General features: G+C 40.9%; 1 protein-coding gene across 1 annotated transcript in view; it reads left to right on the top strand.

The window, feature by feature from the left end:
- The window catches only part of LOC126266631 (cell division cycle protein 16 homolog), a 175,557-nt gene that overhangs the window by 70,439 nt on the left and 81,771 nt on the right, over positions 1–23,347 (top strand). The window contains exon 6 of the mRNA XM_049970989.1: positions 17,589–17,668. Coding sequence (XP_049826946.1) covers positions 17,589–17,668 — 80 coding nt within the window. The remainder of the gene's footprint in view (positions 1–17,588; positions 17,669–23,347) is intronic.

Here is a 23,347-nt window from a genome sequence, read left to right as displayed (position 1 = left end):
CTCCCCCACCCAGTTCATTTGCAGCTTTCTGCCAACGCATCCGCCTGTCTTTCCCCACTCCTCACCTTTTTTTGTTCCTTTTCCCCACTTCTCTGCCCCCACAACCTCCTGACGCTGCACCTGTTGACAGTCTAGTCCCTAAACACTCCACCAGGCAGTGTTCGTCTCTCTCTCTCCACCTGTATGCTATTATCCCTTTCCCCTCCAGATTGCTACTTGCATCCCATGAGATGTTGCATTCTGGCCCAAGATGCTGGAGTTGGCAGTCGTGTGTGCATGAGGTGTGCTTGCTTGTGTAAGTGTGTGAATGTTGTGTGTGAGTATGCCTCTCTCTTTACTGACAAAGGCTGTGGCCAAAAGTTATATGTGAATGTCTTCTAGTAGTGTTTATCTGCAACTTGACATGTCTTCTTTACGGTAAGTAGCCATCTATCTTTTCCTACATTTAATGTAGTTGTATAGGTAAAAAATGTACTCATCATGTGGCAGCAGGAGAGAACATATAAAAGTTATGCAAATGTTAAACCTTTCACAGCCAATGGCTGCTTCTTGTGGCAGAAAGGTTGAAGGGGAAGGAAGCGAAATGATGGAAAAGAGCTGGTGCATTTTAGGAAATGGGGAGAGTTAAGGAAAAGTCACCCGTAACACCAAGTCACTGGAGACTGACTTTTTGCCAGAAATCTCTGCCTCGCTTATCTTCCACCTTTAAACACTCAGATTTTAAAATGTAGTCTGGTGTAGTCTGCAACAATCAGTGGTTTCTTCTCATCCAGTAAGTCTCCCCAGACCTGGAGTTCTGGGTAACTTTCTGTAACTCTCCCCATTTTCTAAACCTCTCCAGTTCTTGTCATCCATCCCTCTTCCTTCCCTTTCAATTATTCTGCAGAAGAAGGAGCCACTGGTAGCAAAAATTGCACATTTCCATAACTTTTATGTGTGTTTTCCCCAGCCACCACTTGGTGAGTAAATTTTTTAAAATGTATTCTGTTATGTTATATTTTCAAAATTTGGCAATTTAAATAATATTTAAGACATGTATCCTTTTAAGGGGCTGTTAAGAAGTCTCTTTAAAATCTTCTACTCAAGTTTCAGTAATTTTTATAAGTGCTTCTGACACAAACAAGCAGGGTACAAAGAGTGTAAAAAAATATATGTTCAACGTTTTAGAGTGCTTAAAGTAGATAAAAAAGAATCCTTCTTCATCGGACAGAAATGTCACAGGTGCACTGCTCCCCCCATGTAGTAATCCACAAATATTTTGGCACAACTGATGTTCAGAGAAGGTGTTAAACTGGGATGTGATGAACATTGTTTTAAAGATGCTGCTGAAAATGACATCTATAATTTACACTCATGCACAACTGGCATCTGCAGGCTAACAATTGTCTATCACGCTCAAAACAACTGTGTGTTTTATGAATAATGACTACAGCGAAACATGCAACTAGTTGGATAAAATCTTCTCAGTTTTGAAGCTGCATCAATTCCAATAAAATTCTCAAGCTTTTGATGACTAGCTTGAGAATTTAATTGGAATTGACTTGACTTGAAAACCGAGAAGATTTTATCCAGTCATGTCATTGCAAAAGACTGAGGACACGTGCAGCCAGTTCTACTGGAGTGTTTGTTGGTGTGTTGTACACCAAAAGCTTCATCCCCCCTCCCCCTCCCCTCCACACACACACACACACACACACACACACACACACACACACACACACACACACAAAGAAATCCATAACAAGTCAACATCATCTCTAAAATAATACACATGACACGGCAGTTCGAACACTGTCTCTGAACATCTCTAACGTTAAAACTTTCATAGATCCTAGTGGGGCAGCTGTGCGCTGGTGACATTTTTCTGATATATAAAAAGTGTTTCTTTTTATCCCCCCCAAACACTCTAAAATTTGGCATACATATTCTTGCAGTGTGGTGATTTATCTGGAAAACCTGGAATTCTGTGTATTTTTAAAAATTCAGGGAATCCTCAGGGAAATTTAAATATTCTAATGGAATTCTGTGTCTTTAATTTATCAGTGGGCTTTATACATTATAAATTTTTTTAATACTTAATATTTCAAAGTATGTTAATTATTTGGATACTAGCAGTTACTCTTTTGCTGCACTTGCATATCAGTAGTTTTTTTTTATGATGAATGATAATTTGTTATGATGAATGACTGTAATTAAGCCAGTAATTTGTAAATATCTGGTTATTAAATGGCATAGGTCTCTCTCTCTCTCTCTCTCTCTCTCTCTCTCTCTCTCTCTCTCTCTCTCTGTGTGTGTGTGTGTGTGTGTGTGTGTGTGTGTCATGAGTCTTCAATCATCTCAGAAGGTGTAGGAGATGCATGACACTCAGTGTCTGAAATGCAATTGGATTGTGACTGTTCTAATGTGTCTCTAGCTCTTAAGGTTGCATGATGTTCTGCATCTTAAGTTCTGGTGGATCTCAGATTTTGCTGAGGTGTGTTGGGTTTGAGTGATTTTTGCAGCTCAAGCTCTCTTAGAACCGTGCACTAAGTCAGACTTAAGTTTGCGAGCATTTCATAGAATAAGTAATATTAATAATATGTTACTCAAGACTTCCCCGATGTAATAGTTTTAAATACGGCTCCCAGGCTTAACATTGGATTTTGTTACTGAATCTGCAATATTTTGCTTTAAGCACCATTCAGTTTCGGCAGGTGGTGTATAATTTTTTTTTTAATATCTGTGAAACCATGCACTTATCTAAACATTGGATTCTCACAGTCGTGGATTAATCTGCAAACACTCTGACTCACTGACTTATGTGCGGGTATTATCCTCATCGTTATTTCAATGTCTTAGGAGTAGTTTTTCCCCATTTGTTCTTCATTGGGGGTTTATCTCTATACCAAATTTCATCAAAATCGGTTCTGCAGTGTTGTTATGATAACATAACAGAGTTACTTTCTCATTCATAATGTTAGTATCTATTATTGGTTAGTTTATCTCAACTGCAAGCAAAGGCATTGTGATGTGAGTCCCCCAACCTTTCCAAATTTGAATAGCCACCCTATATTGTCACTTCACAACCACACTCAGTTCCAGATCTCAAAGTAATGAAATACAACACTTAGCACTGAAAGCAAGTTTTCTTATGAACAGCAACATACAACCAGAACAGAACTGGTCTCCTGGATTGTCCATGTAATTATTTCTACAAACATAAATTATTACAGAATGCTGATATTTATGCAAGCATTCAATATTCCACAATATACAAACCTAACGTATTTCAAGAAATTCTAAACAAGTAATTGTTGGTGGTTGGGTTTGAAGTGCAGCTTGCAGCGTGCCAGTAAGTGACACTAACAACACATTATAGACTGTAGCTTGTGCATTCATTCCTCTCCTGGAGAAACAGTGTCCCCTTTTACAGTAGATCTCATTGGAGCTGAGTACAGCACCCTAGATTTAGGACTTGTCAGTGGTCACTGGGCTATTATTTCAGATGAATAGACCAATTGCGTCTTCACAAAGGTCCTAACAATAGCAGCTTCTAGTGATTGGTCAAGTACACAGCCTACAATAATTATGGCTCAGTTGTACACTGCTATCATTTGGCACAAATAACATCTAAACATAGATGTGACATATGATAATAGTTAAGAAATATTAGGATGATTATGCATATGTTTATCAACACACATTTTAAATCAAACTGATAAATAAAAAATGAAATGAGGTACTGGATCCTGAAGGATAATGATGTAGCCTAATGCACAGATTTAAATTCAACTCATAAATTTATTACGAGTAAAAGAATAAAGTCTGGGCATGAAAAGGTGGCCATAAAATTCTAAATAGGTTTACTGCAATTATTTAACTGAGTCAAATAATGGAACAGTATGAAGCAAACAGAGCAATGTACAAAAGTTTCAAACACTAATGTCACACTTTACAACAAACAAATCATAGTTCTAATAATTTACAATGTTCACAGAAGTTTCACAAAATTCTCTAAAGGATTAAGATATTTCAATGATTGCTATTAGCTCTTCTCCTCACCCGCGAAACACAATACTCTTCCACATAGGCACACAGAAATAATGTTAAGTCCCAAATACAGCTAAAGTAAGCAGCTTTATCATATATTTCTCAATGATCACCCTTCTACCCAACTTATTGATCAAGACCACCTGTGTGCAAGAACACTTTGCTCACTTACTCCAGAACTCGGTCACATGATCAACCACAGCAATCAAGACTGCTTATTTCCCTGGGTCACGTTATCAAAATAATGCATTTTTATATTGGTTTGTATACATTATACATATTTAATAAACATATTCATAAATCTATGTTTCGTCTTGTCCCACCTCTAAATATCTACATTTTATCCTTTTAATTTATTAATTTACATTTGTTCTGAGAGGAAGTTGCAGAACCTGCAGTGGCTGTCGCCAAAAGATGGTCGTCTCACGTTCTTCCAGTATTGCCAGTTAGTGACAATTTCCAATGTTAGCAAAAATTCTGAAAATATGTATAGACACCTCTATTTTTAGTCTAGAATGCAATACAGTATTTTTCAAAAGATAATTCTTGCCAGTCATCATAGGTAAAAACACTTAACATTACAAGAAATGCTCAGGAAAAAATTATTTTACTTCAATGCATGGGGGGGGTTACACTAATGTATTTGGACTGAAAAAACTATATGAAGGTTTTCAAATTTTATGGGTGCATGTGATTCATATTTTATCATGAAAATGTAAAAGTATTCTCACATAAAATATAAAATATTGTAACAAGCATGAAACTGTTTTGCCTGTGTAATGAAAACTTTCATTGCTGATGTATTTGCTTTGTTTTGGACCATATAAAAACTTCCAGTGAGAAAGTTGTTAAGAGAATTATAAAGCTAACTTTGGTAACATCTAAGCTATCATTATGATTTCTTATAATCTGTGAACGCAATTACCTGAGTAGTACTTGTATGTTGCCGCCAGGATTTTGGTTCCAACAGCTCACCTTAATAGGACCAAGAATTTTCCTTACCTCTTGAAAACTTGTTGTTTTCATCTGTCAAAGACCCTCTGTTGCTGCACCTCTGACCCTAAATGCCAATAAGCTCTATACAAAAATAACTGAAGATACTTTCAGGCCACTGTTTTAGTTAAGTCGAGCAAAATGTATTTGTTCATATGGTTTTGTGAAACCCATTGTTTGCCAAAATATACTACAAGATGATTGTCGTCAGCACACAGTTAAGTGCATTGTGCACAAAAGCGATCTTATTGCTGCAGTGTCACTGCATTCCATTAAAAATTTTAATCTGTCATTACACTTTCTGAATTGAAAACCAAGTAAGAGGAGAAGACTAAGAATGGAGATCTCTGAGCCAGAATAATTAACTTTTTCATGGAAATCACCCTGTATTTTTCTAGCTGTCAAATACTCTCCTCTGCTGTAGTAACCAAATACTGTTCCATGCAGTAACTTTTTGTTAAAATGGTCAAGTTCCATACCTTTCCATCATTTATATGCCTTTCCTGGAGATTAAAAACATGCTCATTTCTGGAGATTCTGCACTGTTAATAAAAAATTAATCAATCGGAAACACCACAAGCCTTTACTGTTAGTTAAGGGCTTGCACAAAATTAATGTTATTCTTGGGTTTTTCATTGTTGGCCAGATCAGTAAAAAGAAGCTTCAGTATATCCAGTATCACAATTTTTGTTTGCTTTTGCCTGCCTTGCCACTAGTCATTCACACTGACCAGTGTAGGCCCTTGGTCCTGCAAAACCGGAGTCAATGATTTTTCTACAAAAGACTGAAACCACATGTGAACATACAATATTACATGGGAACACTGAACACATTGCTGGCACTGAGCACCTTGGCTGTTGCAGTGTGTATGTGGCAGCGAAGCTGTGAAGTGGACAAATCACAGTGCTTTGTGCCTGATGATGTCATGCAGTGTGTGTGACGTTGACCTGTCTATTTTAGCGATGGCCACTGAAGTCAAGTACATGTCTGTATTCTATCCGCCATTGCAACACTGCATGACCCATAGCTCATTTCTTAATTGTCACAAAATTTAACAAATTCTATTTATATGAAGTATTACATCATAGTTCCTGCCGCAGTGTTAACATGATGAAGCTAACTGAGAGTGTGGATGTGGAGAATTCTTCGATTTTGCACAGCTGAATTGAATAATATAAATAATTTGAATATAGTAGAGGGAACATTCCACGTGCGATAAATATACCTAAAAACAAAGATGATGTAACTTACCAAATGAAAGTGTTGGTATGTTGATAGACACAAAAACAAACACAAATGCACACACAAAATTCAAGCTTTTGCAACCCACGGTTGCTTCGTCAGGAAATAGAGAAGGAGAGGGAAAGACGAAAGGAGTCATTCCAATCCTGGGAGCAGAAAGACTTACCTTAGGGGGAAAAAAGGACAGGTACACACACACACACACACACACACACACACACACACATCCATCTGCACATATACAGACACAAGCAGACATGAAACTTCCCGGCAGATTAAAACTGTGTGCCCGACCGAGACTTGAACTCGGGACCTTTGCCTTTCGCGGGCAAGTGCTCTACCAAGCTGTGAGTACCGGACGTGAGTCGTGCTTCGGTAGCTCAGTTGGTAGAGCACTTGCCCGCGAAAGGCAAAGGTCCCGAGTTCGAGTCTTGGTCGGGCACACAGTTTTAATCTGCCAGGAAGTTTCATATCAGCGCACACTCCGCTGCAGAGTGAAAATCTCATTCTGGAAACAAGCAGACATATCTAAAGGCAAAGAGTTTGGGCAGAGATGTTATTCGAGGCGGAAGTACAGAGGCAAAGATGTTGTTGAATGACAGGTGAGGTATGAGCGGCGGCAACTTGAAATTAGTGATGGTTGAGCCCTGGTGGGTAACAGGAAGAGAGGATATAGTGAAGGGCAAGTTCCCATCTCCGGTGTTCTGATAGGTTGGTGTTAGTGGGAAGTATCCAGATAACCTGGACACTGTGACAAGATGTGCTGGCCGTGCACCAAGGCATATTTAGCCACAGGATGATCCTCATTACCAACAAACGCTGTCTGCCTGTGTCCATTCATGGGAATGGACAGTTTGTTGCTGGTCATTCCCACATAGAAAGCGTCACAGTGTAGGCAGGTCAGTTGGTAAATCACGTGGGTGCTTTCACACGTGGCTCTACGTTTGATCGTGTACACCTTCCGGGTTACAGGACTGGAGTAGGTGGTGGTGGGAGGGGGCATGGGACAGGTTTTACACTGGGGGCAGTTACAAGGGTAGGAGCCAGAGGGTAGGGAAGGGGGTTTGGGGATTTCATAGGGATGAACCAAGAGGTTACGAAGGTTAGGTGGACGGCGGAAAGACACTCTTGGTGGAGTGGGGAGGATTTCATTTCAGGGCAGGATTTGAGGAAGTCGTATCCCTGCTGGAGAGCCACATTCAGAGTCTGATCCAGTCCCGGAAAGTATCCTATCTCAAGTGGGGCACTTTTGGTGTTCTTCTGCGGGAGGTTCTGGGTTTGAGGGGATGAGGAAGTGGCTCTGGTTATTTGCTTCTGTACCAGGTCGGGAGGGTAGGTTCAGGATGCTAAAGTTGTTTTCAGGTTGTTTGTGTAAGGGTTCAGGGATTCAGGACTAGAGCAGATTTGTTTGCCGCGAATACCTACGCTGTAGGGAAGGGACCGTTTGATATGGAATGGGTGGCAGCTGTCATTACGGAGGTACTGTTACTTGTTGGTGGGTTTGATGTAGATGGATGTGTGAAGCTGGCCATTAGACAGATGGAGGTCAACGTCAAGGAAAGTGGCATGGGATTTGGAGTAGGACCAGGTGAATCTGATGGAACCAAAGGAGTTGAGGTTGGAGACGAAATTCTGTAGTTCTTCTACACTGTGAGTCCAGATCATGAAGATGTCATCAATAAATCAGTACCAAACTTTGGGTTGGCAGGCTTGGGCAACCAAGAAGGCTTCCTCTAAGCGACCCATAAATAGGTTGGCATACGAGGGGGCCATCCTGGTACCCATGGCTGTTCCCTTTAATTGTTGGTATGTCTGGCCTTCAAAAGTGAAGAAGTTGTGGGTCAGGATGAAGCTGGCTAAGGTGACGAGGAAAGAGGTTTTAGGTAGGGTGGCAGGTGATCGGCGTGAAAGGAAGTGCTCCATTGCAGCGAGGCCCTGAACGTGCGGAATATTTGTGTATAAGGAAGTGGCATCAATGGTTACAAGGATGGTTTCTGGGGGTAACAGATTGGGTAAGGATTCCAGGCATTCGAGAAAGTGGTTGCTGTCTTTGATGAAGGATGGGAGACTGCATGTAATGGGTTGATGTTATTGATCTATGTAGGCAGAGATACGTTCTGTGGTGGCTTGGTAACCAGCTACAATGGGGCGGCCGGGATGATTGGGTTTGTGAATTTTAGGAAGTAGGTAGAGGGTAGGGGTGCGGGGTGTCGGTGGGGTCAGGAGGTTGATGGAGTCAGGTGAAAGGTTTTGTAGGGGGCCTAAGGTTCTGAGGATTCCTTGAAGCTTCGCCTGGACATCAGGAATGGGATTACATTGGCAAACTTTGTATGTGGTGTTGTCTGAAAGCTGACACAGTCCCTCAGCCACATACTCCCGACGATCAAGTACCACGGTCGTGGAACCCTTGTCTGCCGGAAGAATGATGATGGATCGGTCAGCCTTCAGATCACGGATAGCCTGGGCTTCAGCAGTGGTGATGTTGGGAGTAGGATTAAGGTTCTTCAAGAAGGACTGAGAAGCAAGGCTGGAAGTGAGAAATTCCTGTAAGGTTTGGAGAGGTTGATTTTGAGGAAGAGGAGGTGGGTCCCACTGTGACGGAGGACGGAACTGTTCCAGGCAGGGTTCAATTTGGATAGTGTCTTGGGGAGTTGGATCATTAGGAGTAGGATTAGGATCATTTTTCTTCATGGCAAAGTGATATTTCCAGCAGAGAGTACGAGTTTAGGACGGTAACCTGAAAGGTGTACACGATCAAAGGCAGAGCCACGAGTGAAAGCACCCACGTGATTTACCAAATGACCTGCCTACACTGTGAAGATTTCTATGTGAGAATGACCAGCAACAAACTGTCCATTCGCATGAATGGACACAGGCAGACAGTGTTTGTTGGTAATGAGGATCACCCTGTGGCTAAACATGGCTTGGTGCACGGCCAGCACATCTTGGCACAGTGTTACACCGTCCGGGTTATCTGGATACTTTCCACCAACACCAACCTATCCGAACTCCGGAGATGGGAACTTGCCCTTCAATATATCCTCTCTTCTCGTTATCCACCAGGCCTAAATCTCCGCTAATTTCTAGTTGCCACCACTCATACCTCACCTGTCATTCAACAACATCTTTGCCTCTGTACTTCCGCCTCGAATGACATCTCTGCCCAAACTCTTTGCCTTTAGATATGTATGCTTATGTCTGTATATGTGCGGATGGATATGTATGTGTGTGAGAGTGTATACCTGTCCTTTTTCCCCCCTAAGGTAAGTCTTTCCACACCCGGGATTGGAATGACTCTCTACCCTCTCCCACAAAACCCACATTCTTTCGTCTTTCCCTCTCCTTCCCTCTTTCCTGATGATGCAACCGTGGGTTGCAAAAGCTTGAATTTTGTGTGTGTGTTTGTGTTTGTTTGTGTGTCTATCAACACACCAACACTTTCATTTGGTAAGTTACATCATCTTTGTTTTTAGAAATATAAATAATTTGTTGGATAATTTAGTTTTGTGCATAATGGGCATCCATGCTTTTTCATCATGTAGCTGCAGTCATGACCTATCCGTTCTAGCATCATACGTACTAGAGACCTATCTACAAATGGGTATTACTTTGATATAAATAAATAAACATTAATTATTCTTAAACACAATGTCATAGAAATAAGGTGTGGATGACATCTTTGTACTTTTGACTTCTTAAAGAATGGTCACAGTCTTCAGCTTTATGTAAAAAATTCTACAATCAATGAAGGCTGTGATACAAACCAAAATAGTGCTATAGTAAGCTTTCCAATGGTTTCACTATCTGTATGTGCATAAAATCTGCACCGTGTTTCCTGGGCTATATCTTCTTCAGTGCTTGGTGTTACGGCTCTCTCGATCATTCTCCTGTGTGTCCATGGTCAGTATACAAGCTAGCTACGTTGCACCTTCAGTCTCAGTGTTGATGTGTTTCAAGTAGTCATCCTGAATATTGTTTGGTTGCAGTGGGAGCAACGTATCCATTGCCGTTTTAGTTGTGTGACTATGCAGCAGAAAGAGTGGTGTGAAGCCTGTTGTATCTAGCGTCACTGTGTTGTATGCAAATGTCACAAATGGGAAGTATTGTATGTCTGGTTGACATCAAACTACATTGAGAGCAAATCTACCAGCATCTAATTAAAACATTTTGTGAGGCCATTTGTCTGTGGCTGATAGGCAATTTTAATACTGTAGGTGATGTAGCAACTTGAAATTACCTGATTCTGGAATAAACTGTAGAACTTTTCCACAATCAGAGGGGGTGCTGCATGCTTCGAAATTATATCTTCTACATGGAACCTTATAGTTTCTGGAGCTTTGACAGTTGGCACAGCTTTGGTGACAGGGTAGTGGTTGAAGTAGTCAGTGCAAACTACAGGGTGATTCAAAAAGAATACCACGAATTTAGGAATTTAAAACTCTGCAACGACAAAAGGCAGAGCGAAGCACTATATGTCGGCGAATTAAGGGAGCTATAAAGTTTCATTTAGTTGTACATTTGTTCGCTTGAGGCGCTGTTGACTAGGCGTCAGCGTCAGTTGATGCTAAGATGGCGACCGCTCAACAGAAAGCTTTTTGTGTTATTGAGTATGGCAGAAGTGAATCGACGACAGTTGTTCAGCGTGCATTTCGAACAAAGTATGGTGTTAAACCTCCTGATAGGTGGTGTATTAAACGTTGGTATAAACAGTTTACAGAGAATGGGTGTTTGTGCAAAGGGAAAAGTTCTGGACGGCCTTCTTCAAAGTTCCTACTGTAACTGGACTACAGTATCTGGAGATGTTAGAGAATTGGCTGTTCCCTCAGCTCAAACAAGAAGCACAACAATTCATATTTCAGCAGGATGGAGCGCCACCACATTGGCACTTATCTGCCCGTAACTACCTGAACGTCAACTACCCGAGGCGATGGATCGCCACCAGGCAGCCCGTGACAGAGCACTTCATCACTGGCCTCCAAGAAGCCCTGATCTTACCCCCTGCGATTTTTTCTTATGGGGGTGTGTTAAGGATATGGTGTTTCGGCCACCTCTCCCAGCCACCATTGATGATTTGAAACGAGAAATAACAGCAACTATCCAAACTGTTACGCCTGATATGCAACAGAGAGTGTGGAACGAGTTGGAGTATCGGGTTGATATTGCTCAAGTGTCTGGAGGGGACCATATTGAACATCTCTGAACTTGTTTTTGAGTGAAAAAACTTTTTTAAATACTCTTTGTAATGATGTATAACAGAAGGTTATATTATGTTTCTTTCATTAAATACACATTTTTAAATTTGTGGTATTCTTTTTGAATCATTCTGTATTATCGATAGATACCCGTGTGTCGACTTCAGGAACCTCCTCAAGAGGTCGATGCCAATTTGGTGGAACAGCTACAGGTGGGACTGGTACCAGATACCTCGGAGATAACTGCAGCATGATATTCCATTCTTAGCATTTCTAACGAATTGATAGAGACTTGGTCAGTAATAGCTGTGACCTATTACGTATAGATTCTTCACGAATCCAAGGTGACCAGCTGTTGAAGTATCATGAAAACACTTCAGCATACTGCACTCGTATGTAGATAAGCTAGAAGGGTAGTCAGCCACAGTTCCTCTTATACAATGCTCCATTTATTAATTGTAATTCTCCATTTGTTGGTTCCTGTCCTTCAGGGCTTCTGTGGCTTTCAGCAATAATGGACCTCTCATCTGTTCAGCAGAACACTACTGTGTTCTGCCAAAGGTTTCCTTGCCAGGTAGTCAGCATCCTTCTGTTTGTGTCCACTTATGTATACTACTGTGACATCTTACTACTGAAGCTTCAAAGCCTATCTCACCAGTGACGTGGTGGATCCTTCAGGCCAGTCAGCCAACATTGAAAATGGTGATCCATCATAACGTGAATGATTTACCAATAGCCAAACAATTGTAAGGCACTCTTTCTCAGTTGTAAAGTAGTTCATCTTGGACTTGGGGTGTGCTCTGGCAGTATAAGCCATCACCTTTTCAGCACGATCCTGAGTTTGCACTAGAACTGTACCTATCTGGTGTTTGTGTGAAGTTTGTCTCAGCATTCTCGTCATACAGTGCTAGGAATGGAGGTGATTGCACCTCGTCATACAGTGAAGGGTCTTTCTTACGTCTCATTCCAGGAAAATTTTGGGCCTCCCTGCCGTAATTCTTGCAAGGGACATACCTTGGTACGGAAGTCCTTTATAAATAGCCAGTAGAATGAGCACATTCTGAGAAAACTCGTAACATGAATGTGCCAAGAGATGGAAAATCTGTGGATGCTGTTTTTTTCTCTGATTCATAACAGACTCCATTGTCATTCACTAGACAACCCAAAATTTTTATTTCTTGATCAGTGAAGAGGCACTTCTTCAAATTCAGCCAGAAGTGCACAGTCCAAACACATTTCACATCAGTTGTTAGACGACTTAGATGTTCTTCAGATGTCTTCAGAAACACAACATTGTCATCCAGATAGCAAAGATGCATGGCCCATTTAAGGTGTCAAAGCAAGCTGTCCATCATACATTCTAAGGTAGCTGGAGAAGAAACACCGTCCAAACAGCATAACATTAAACTCATTTCAGCACGATCCTGAGTTTGCACTAGAACTGTACCTATCCGGTGTCAGTGTGAAGTTTGTCTCAACATTCTCGTCATACAATGCTAGGACAACCTCATCAACTTTTATTTGCTAGTAGCCTGTTGCGTGCCTATAGTTGAGAAGTATTTTGCTCCTTTCAATCAGCTTTGCATTCCAGTAATGCAGACATCATTCTTCGTGATTTTATTCAGTTGTCGGTAGTCAACGCAAAAACGTTATTTGCTGTCCTCCTCCTCCGCAAGGGCAATTAAAGAGAATGAGTGACTCCGAGGTCATCTTGCAGCATCTTCTCTACTTCCTTCCATATTATCCAGCTTTCATCTGGCGTCACTCTGTAGGAGTGCTGGCTAATGGTGTGTGATCCTCAGTGTTGATACAGTGTTTTGCCATGGGCCACTTTGTCTGTGTTGTCTCTTCTGTGGATTTGAAAGCATCTAAAATTGATGCAGAATGACCATCACTTACCAAGGCCAGGTCTTGTTGGTAGTTTGATAGTATCTTCCTATCCAGAGTTGTCTTTAGTGGTAGCGGAGTATGATTCTTCATCAGTGACACTAAGCTGCCCTTTTCGGATTGGTTCAGCCATCATGATAATCAGAATCCAAAATTCTTGATAACCTGCAATGCTTGTGATCATCCTGGCATGTAGATTTCTCTTGTGAGCCTGAGTATTTTATTGCAAACTTCACAATTTAACTGAGAGTCTCTATTTATGACTGGAAGTCGTCTCGTTGAAGATAGTGAGATAACAATATCTTCAATTATAAACACTTGCCCAGAGCAGTCTTTATTATGTGTACTATACTTGTTCCTGAGGACTGGACCTTCAGCACACTCACTTTCATATAACAGAAAATAAAATTCTGTAGCACCAATAATAAGCATTCAGCCTTATAGAAAAGGAAGCCCCTGAATTGACTATTGCCTGAACAGGTTGGTTGTCAGTGACATAAGTGAGATTACCTGACATCTTTGTGACTGTCATCCATGGAGGATTTTCATCAGCGGCAGCCTTACCTCCGTAGATGGTTGCCTTACTTAGTTTTCCTGAAGTTGGTGGCTATGTGAACAGCTGGTTTCTCTGTAAGACAATGGGGAATGGCCAGTGCACATTGGTGAGTGAACTTGTCCAGGGTACTTGACAATGATGTCATGTTACAGGGCTACAGTTCTTCGCGAGTGGTTTATTCTGGACAATTCAAGAGAATGATTTGTCCACCCAGGCCACCCAACACGAACCCCACTGAACATTTACGGGACATAATCAATAAGTCAGTTCTTGCATAACATCATTTATCAGTAACACGTTTTGCAATTATGGATAGTTATAGAGTCAGCATGGCTCAATATTTCTGCAGGGGACTTACGGTGACATATTAAGCCCATGCCATGTCGAGTTGCTGCACTATGCCGAGCAAAACGAGATCCAACACTACATTATCAGGTATCCCATGACTTTTGTCTTCTTCCTGTTCCTGGCTCTACAGCTGTTGATGGGCCTTGACCTGCTCTAAGATATCATTCCATTCACCCTTGTCCAGTGTCTTGCATCTCTATCCTTTGAAACCAATAATTTTTAAAGCTTCTTGTATGTCATCCAAATTTCAAAGTCTTTGCCTCCCCCTGCTTCGTTGTCTCACTGGATTTTGCAGCATTGCTGTTTTTGTTGGTTCTCATGTTCCATATGAAAATCACAGCCAACCTATTTCAGGTGGTTTATTTTAATGAATGTTATGATTTCAAGATATTTACATAATTTGTAAAGTTCAAAATTATATCATCTGTCCTATGCTCCCTCTTCCTTAGCCACCCCATAGATTTTGCATAATATCTTTTCTTCAAAACATTGTATTATCTTTTCACACTATTTTGTCAGTGTCCTGGTTTCTGGACCATATGTTTATAAGGGATGTATTAAATTTTTATACAGTTGACACTTCGTTCTTAAGGGCAGATTTCTGAACTTAAGTTCTGGGGGCAACACATAATAGCATTTAGTAGATAGTGGATGTCCCTCTTTATTTCCATATCAATATCATTCTGTGATATTGCCAGTGTTTCCAGATAGACAAATTCATGAACCTGGACAATTCTATTGTATATTGTACCTGTTGTGTTGATTTGGGCTGTCCTTACTATCTTCTCTAGAGTTGTGTTAAAATGCACACACGAGAGTGCATCCCCTTGCATTAGTCCACAGTTAGTTTCAAAACTTGATGCTAAATTTCCTTGTATCCATACTTTACATACTACGTTCCCCATAGCCAAAGTAATGAGATGTATTAAATTTTTTGGTATGCCCAGTTCTTTCATGGCTTCAATAAGTTTATTTATTTTTGTGATGACATATGCTGCTTTAAAATCAACAAATATATGATGTGTTTTGTATTGTGTTCCCTTGTTTTTTCCAATATCTGCCTCAGGATGGATATTTGGTGAATAATTGATTTGCCTCATGTCTCCCATTTGCTTTCTCTGTAAAAGGGTTTACATTGGTACAAAGCAGGGAGGAGAATATTTTATATGCAGTGTTCAAGAATGTAATTTCTCTGTAGTTTGTACATTTCAGAATGTCCTCTTTCTTAGATGTAGCACATATTATGCCAATATTCCAATCATCTGGGATGACTTTTTGTATCCATATATCTGAGCAGGGTGTGCATGCATCTAACTAGATGTTCTACACATGCCTAATAACTCAGCTGACAGGTTGTCATTGCCAGGTGACATATTGTAGCTAGCTTCTTTATTAATATATGAAACTCTCACATCAAGGGTTTCCCATTTTCCTCTTCTTCCACTTCTTGGTTTTCACTTAGTTCCCATGCTTCAGCATTCTCTGATCATAATAATTCCTTAAAGTTCTCTGCCCAACGATGTAACACAAATTCCTGTAATGCTTTAAGTTCACCATTTTTTCCTCTACTTTGTGTTGTTTTTGGTTGAAATTCCTTTCTAAGGTTATTGACCTTTATGTATAATTTCCTGCTTTCGTTAGTGTTATTCAGTGTCCTGCAACCATATTTTGAAAAGGCTTCTCACCTTTGCTTTCAGAAAACATTTTTCAGTACTCCTTTTTCCTCTATATTCATCCACTAGCACTCTTGTTCTTCTGACTTTCATATTGTTACATGTTTCCTTTTTTGTTCTTGTTGCTTCCACACACTCTTCATCATACCATTCATTCCTTCTGGTCTGTTGTTCCAAACCAATCACTTCCTCTGCAGCAGCCTGTGTTTCATTTTTGGTTTTATTCCATTGGTGATTTATGTTGAGTATAATTCTGTAGGATTCCTGTTAACCTATTTTCCAAATTAATAGCTAGGTGTTCATCCTACCTTGGGTCCCTTAATTCTGAGATATTTTACTTATTTGTCCTTTCTCCTTTAACTTGTATGTACAGGTGAAATTCTTCCTCTAATTTTTGGTGTGAGGAGGTAATGATCAGAGTCCGTACTCTGAAAATATGGCAGTCTAGTACATCGGAGCCATGCCTGGTATCTGGTAATATATGAACAATTTGATTCGCAGCATTGTTACCTGCTGACACCCAGGTCATTTTATTATATACTTATGCTGGAACCATTTGCTAGAAACTGTCATGTTAACTGATGCTGCAAAATTTATCAGGAGGTGTCCATCGTTATTACTTTCTTCATGGATGCTATATATACCAGTTTTAGGGGAGAAGACCCACCCCTGCCCTACCTTAGCATTCATATCTCCTATCACCATTTTATATCATTTTTTGGACACTGTCAATATGCTTGCTCAAATTCCTAGTAGAAGATCTCCTCATCTTCAGCTGCCTTCTCCTCAGTAGGGGCATGTGCATTTAGGAGACTTTAGTTAAAGAATTTCCCCTTTATTCATATATATGGACTTATTGCTTTAAATCCTGTTACTAGTTGTTCAGTGCTTTGATAGTCTATAAATCCGACAAATATGTGTTCACTATTGTGGCAGCTATGTTACACAGAACACTGCTGTTCCTGGAAGATACCCTGTCCAGTCCACCTTATCTCTTGAAAGCCAATGGTATCCACCTTCAATGTTTTCACTATTCCAATCAGACTTCCAAGGGCTGCAATTCTACGTAATGCCTGAGGGTCCATTCCATTGTATTTCCTAGAGATTTAGTAATAAGATTTTTTTCTTGATATGGGTTATCAGCTCATAGCTATTCTTTGGAAGACCATTTCTCCTGCTCTTGTCTGCCTTGATCCTGTTCTCCAGCGTGGTTGATTACTCAATTTTCTTCAGGGCTGCTCAGGTTCCCAGGGTTCAGAAACTTGGAAGGGAGAGACGGAATTGAGTATGAGAGGCTAAATGACCTCCACTTGCTTAAATTCGTATTTTCACATCACTACCCCATCTGAACTCCCAAGACTTTAGTCGCCTCAGTGTATTCTAATAGCCATTTGAAGCTGGAACTAATACTACTTCTTCAAGTTACTTCTAATTACAGTATACAAAGTATATTCTGTTGCATTCTGATCTTCCAGTCAGTGAGAGTTTCTTGTGGTGCTTGGTGTTGAATCTGTATTCTTCATGTAGAAGCACACACTAGTTGCTCACCACTGACTGACTACATTTTTTTCTCATAAATTTTACAGCTATAGTTGTTTCACTTGTGTAGATGTACCATAAATTTTGAACTGTACTAATGGCAGATTTCTTGTTTGTCTGTTTTTGTAGGGTGCTTAAGAAGGACTCCTATCACAGTGGGTGCTTTCCTGTACATATTGCGTGCCTTGTCGATCTCAAGATGTCAAACAGTAAGTGCATTCCTCTCAGAAAATGTGTTATGGAGGCATAGCTGCCTCTCTCTCTCTCTCTCTCTCTCTCTCTCTCTCTCTCTCTCTCTCTCTCTCTCTCTTTCCCCCCAATAATGTTTGCAAAAAAAGAATCTGTGAGTATATAAAAAGACTTATTTATGGCTTTAGTTTTCGACAATAACGCAATGCAGCTTCCATGTAGTTGCTGTTGAAAAATTTTCACATAAGTAAATATTTCATGCAACACACTCAGAAATCAAGTAGGAGCAAAAAAATCAAATTATTTTCCACCCCTTGGTACGTACGCCAGATAGTGGCACAGGTCAGGTAAAATAAAACTGGCTAGTGAAATGTTTTTTGTCACTTTGGGAGAACAATCTAAACACCAAAGACTACATTATACACATGCACAGTAATGTGTTTGCCCCTGCCCATTATTGGTAAGCAGGAAATGCTTCTGAATACCACATACGTTCCCAGGCCCTGACTGAGATTGATGTGATTCATTAGAAACCCTTTTCTTGAAGTCTGGGAGGAAAGCATAGGTTCTTCTCAATGGTGCCATCCCAGTCCTACTCTCATACATCTACCCTCCTGTTTCACTACTGAAAGTAAAGCACACAGATGTAAGCAAAATACACCTACATTTTTCTTTAGGACACTAATTACAACATTGAAGTGCCCATCAGGATTGCATGTGTTACAACAAGAACAAACATGATTTATGGAATATGGTACTCAATAAAGCCAAAGCCAGCATACGATACAGTGAAGTACAGGTTGCTTGTAGCACTGAACACATTGAACGGACAACTGTAATACAGTTACAGAATAAGCCAAGCGCTCGTTTGTGATCACCTAAATAATACTGATTCTTTGTCGGCTCACCAGAGTACATCCAAGGCAGACCCAGGTGGCCTCTCATAAGCGGGCACGATCTCTGAAATAGAACTTGTCATGAGTGAAGGTACATCATTCCTCCCTTCTAGTTGGTGGAAAAACGACATGAATACATAAAAAACTGGTTGCTGCATCACCATGTAGCAGACAGGTACCATTGATTAGGGGCGGAAGTGATGAGGGGGCAGTTTGGCACGCCATCCCCTCTCTCGTGAGAGGCTGAAGGGCAGTACCAGGGATGGCGACCTCCTCATCAAAGTCAGGGGTTGGTAAACGAGACATCAGTGGGCATGTCAGAAACAATGGCTGCACAGGATCCAGCAACCGAGGTGGCAGCATCATCAGGTGCAGTGGGCTGCACTGGAGATGGCAGGCGAGGAATGGGTCAGAGGCAGCAACCCCCGCTGCAGCGCAAACCGGATCGTCTGTGACACAGGAACAGGCATTGGGGTGGGAGGCGGTGTCCCTTTCTGAACGGACGCCGATGTGTGTGGCCACAGCTGGTCAAAGTGACGGGACATCCGCCCATCAAGAATGCAGATGATGCACAGGCGCCAGACCAGGTGATGCTCGATAACAGCAGGAACCCAGCTTGCGGCCAAAACCTTGAGCCCAGACAGGCGCATCCGGCCAGAACCGTTGTGTAGACGACGACATTGGCGGATACGGCATTGGATGCTGCGGGTGAAGGAAGTTCCTTGGTTGGGGTCCATGTAGCAGCTCCACTGGGCACTTGTCCACCACTGGAGTGAAATGGTACAAACTTAAAAAACGGTGTAAAGCAGATTCAGTAGACCTGCCAGATACGTACTTCTGCAACTAAGTTTTAAATGTCCGAACCATGCAGCGGGTCTCACTGTTAGATTGATGATGAAATGGAGGAGTTATGAGAGGGCGAGCATCACTAGCCTTACAAAAGGATGAAAATTTTTGGGAAACAAACTGGTGGCTGTTATTGTTAACATTGGTATACGGAAGTCCCTCTATTGCAACATTCTTAGACAGGACTGAATTAGTATTGGTAATGGATGTGGATGGGCCTGAGACCTCTGGTTCACAATATGTAGAGCACCATCCTTGGTGCAAACCAACAGGCAGAGCGCTGTAGTTGTGTGATCTTCATTTAGTTACAGTCACTGACAGATGCAGCTATTACTTTGTCCCCAACAAATTTAAGAAGCTACACATTGATTGACTAATTGCCAAGTATTTTGTTTGTGTCCACCTCAAATGACTCTGATATGTTCCTACGCTCCTCACAACCCTTCAACACCATTAATTAAGGTGTTGGGCTGATAAGATGCTAGAAAATGTGATTGCTCTTTCTACTGTATTCCATCTCAGGCACTGGATTCTCTGCATATGCAACACTTCTCTCCACTGGGTAAAAATTTATAGATCTCTCTCTCTCTCTCTCTCTCTCTCTCTCTCTCTCTCTCTCTCTCTCTCAATGATTGTATCTTCTGTACAAAGTTCAATCAGTTCCTGCCATGGTTAGAAATCTGCTTACCTGAAAGAAATATACCACCTGATCAAAGGTATTCAAACACCTCTATGCAATGAGGAGTTGACCACGGGCCAGTATAAAAGGAGGTGTGAATAAGTGTTGTCAGTCGGGAAGTGGTGACATCAGAATTGGACAACGAGGAGAGCTTAAGGACTAGTCATTGGATGTCACCTAAGTGACAAATCTGTCAGGGACATTTCAGCCCTCCAAAAGCTGGCCAAGTCGAATATTGCTGGTGTGACTGTGCAGTGGAAACATGAAGGAACAACCACAGCTAAATCAAAACCAGACCTACCTCATGCACCGACGGATGGTGATTGTTGTGCATTGCAAAGGGTCGTCGTAAAAACGTCACACGAAATCAGCAGAAGGAATATTTCGTGAGTTCAAGAGTGCTGCCAGTGGTTTAGCTTGCACAATGGCTGTGTGTAGAGTGTTAGAAAGAGTGGGATACAGAGTTCATAAGCCACACAATTCTGTAATCAGTGCTAAGTGACACATTAGGTGATGTAAAGAGTGATGCCTCTGGACAGTGGATATCTGGAATCGAGTACTTTGCAGTGATTCCTCTTGCTATACCCTATTATGAGTTGGCTCATTTTTTTCCTTTCTTGCATGATAATTTCTTCTTTTGTAGGCTTTTGTACCTCAGTCAGTAAAAACAAAACCCTTACAGGTTCACTCTGTTCTCTGTCTGTCTGTGTGTTCGACTGTTAAGACCACTTTTTCTCAGGAACAAGTAGAAATATCAAGGCAGAATTTGTATGTATTACATTAAGGTCTGTGGTCCCTTCGGGATGTAAAAAGTTTAAGCTTCTAAGTTAATGCAGTCAAAACATATGGCCATTTATGTCACATATTTTGATAGAAGCAAATCCATTCATCAAGAACCATGAAATTTGACAAGAAGTAAGGGTCCCCCCCCCCCCCCCCCCCCCACATGTCTGTTAGCCATGTAACCCATGATTTAAGTTACAGCAGACTGGACCCAAAATCCAAACACAATTGCCCATTCTTCGAGCCATTTCATGTTTCAGCAAATTGGTCTGACGTTGTACCAATCACGTATGACTTACAGAATGTGAGTACGTGTGTCAGACCCAACAGATACAATTTTGTGGAATGTTGGTAGATGAAGATGAAATGGGAGGTAAGATACTGCGTGAAGAGTTTGAAAGAGCACTGAAAGACCTGAGTCGAAACAAGGCGCCCGGAGTAGACAACATTCCATTAGAACTACTGATGGCCTTGGGAGAACCAGTCATGACAAAACTCTACCAGCTGGTAAGCAAGATGTATGAGACAGGCGAAATACCCTCAGACTTCAAGAAGAATATAATAATTCCAATCCCAAAGAAAGCAGGTGCTGATAGATGTGAAAATTACCGAACTATCAGTTTAATAAGTCACAGCTGCAAAATACTAACGCGAATTCTTTACAGACGAATGGAAAAACTGCTAGATGCGGACCTCGGGAGGATCAGTTTGGATTCCGTAGAAATGTTGGAAGACGTGAGGCAATACTGACCTTACGACTTATCTTAGAAGAAAGATTAAGAAAAGGCAAACCTACGTTTCTAGCATTTGTAGACTTAGAAAAAGCTTTTGACAATGTTGACTGGAATACTCTCTTTCAAATTCTGAAAGTGACAGGGGTAAAATACAGGGAGCGAAAGGCTATTTACAATTTGTACAGAAACCAGATGGCAGTTATTAGAGTCGAGGGGCATGAAAGGGAAGCAGTGGTTGGGAAAGGAGTGAGACAGGGTTGTAGCCTCTCCCCGATGTTATTCAATCTGTATATTGAGCAAGCAGTAAAGGAAACAAAAGAAAAATTTGGAGTAGGTATTAAAATTCATGGAGAAGAAGTAAAAACTTTGAGGTTCGCCGATGACATTGTAATTCTGTCAGAGACGGCAAAGGACTTGGAAGAGCAGTTGAACGGAATGGACAGGGTCTTGAAAGGAGGAAATAAGATGAACATCAACAAAAGCAAAATGAGGATAATGGAATGTAGTCAAATTAAATCGGGTGATGCTGAGGGAATTAGATTAGGAAATGAGACACTTAAAGTAGTAAAGGAGTTTTGCTATTTAGGAAGTAAAATAACTGATGATGGTCGAAGTAGAGAGGATATAAAATGTAGACAGGCAATGGCAAGGAAAGCGTTTCTCAAGAAGAGAAATTTGTTAACATCGAATATAGATTTATGTATCAGGAAGTTGTTTATGAAAGTATTTGTTTGGAGTGTAGCCATGTATGGAAGTGAAACATGGACGATAACTAGTTTGGACAAGAAGAGAATAGAAGCTTTCGAAATGTGGTGCTACAGAAGAATGCTGAAGATTAGATGGGTAGATCACGTAACTAATGAGGAGGTATTGAATAGGATTGGGGAGAAGAGAAGTTTGTGGCACAACTTGACTAGAAGAAGGGATCGGTTGGTAGGACATGTTTTGAGGCATCAAGGGATCACAAATTTAGCATTGGATGGCAGCGTGGAGGGTAAAAATCGTAGAGGGAGACCAAGAGATGAATACACTAAGCAGATTCAGAAGGATGTAAGTTGCAGTAGGTACTGGGAGATGAAGCAGCTTGCACAGGATAGAGTAGCATGGAGAGCTGCATCAAACCAGTCTCAGGACTGAAGACAACAACAACAACAACAACAACAACAACAACAACAACAACAACAGCATAATACAGTACCATTTATCCCCAATTCCTGAATCCATTGACAGTTCACAATATTAGCATATTTACAAAAAGCAACACAAATCAGTAATCTTCAAGGCTGTGATATCACTCGAAACATATGGATGCTTGTAATGGAATTTTGCCTCTCGTGCACTCCCGAGTTGTTTCACTATGTTTTTTTATTTTTCATGCAAACTTTCCAGTCTTGATGACTTTGATTATGAAGCTGTCGGTCAACATTTCGTGTGTTGCCTCTCTGGTAAACCTCCATATGATACCTGCCCTCATCGTTTATAATGTAATTTTGGTATAATTTTCAGTAATGATTTGACTATTTCAGTCCTATGATCACTGTAACTCTGTTTGTTTCACAAATTGTACAAATTGAAAAGACCAGTATCAAACAGAAAACAAAAAATTTTCTTGATGTCCTTTTACTATTGTCTCATGTTTGGGAAGCTTGCTGGTATTTGGTTTTGTTGATAAATTCCGATCATTCCCTTGTTGTCCTCCATAACACAGCTTGATATCAAACTATATTGGCCAGCCACTGTGGCCGAGTGGTTCTAGGCGCT

The sequence above is a fragment of the Schistocerca gregaria genome, chromosome 4 (genome assembly GCF_023897955.1).
Source record: "Schistocerca gregaria isolate iqSchGreg1 chromosome 4, iqSchGreg1.2, whole genome shotgun sequence".
In the NCBI taxonomy this organism is placed as follows: domain Eukaryota; kingdom Metazoa; phylum Arthropoda; class Insecta; order Orthoptera; family Acrididae; genus Schistocerca; species Schistocerca gregaria.
This window is presented reverse-complemented; position numbering and strand designations above follow the sequence as displayed.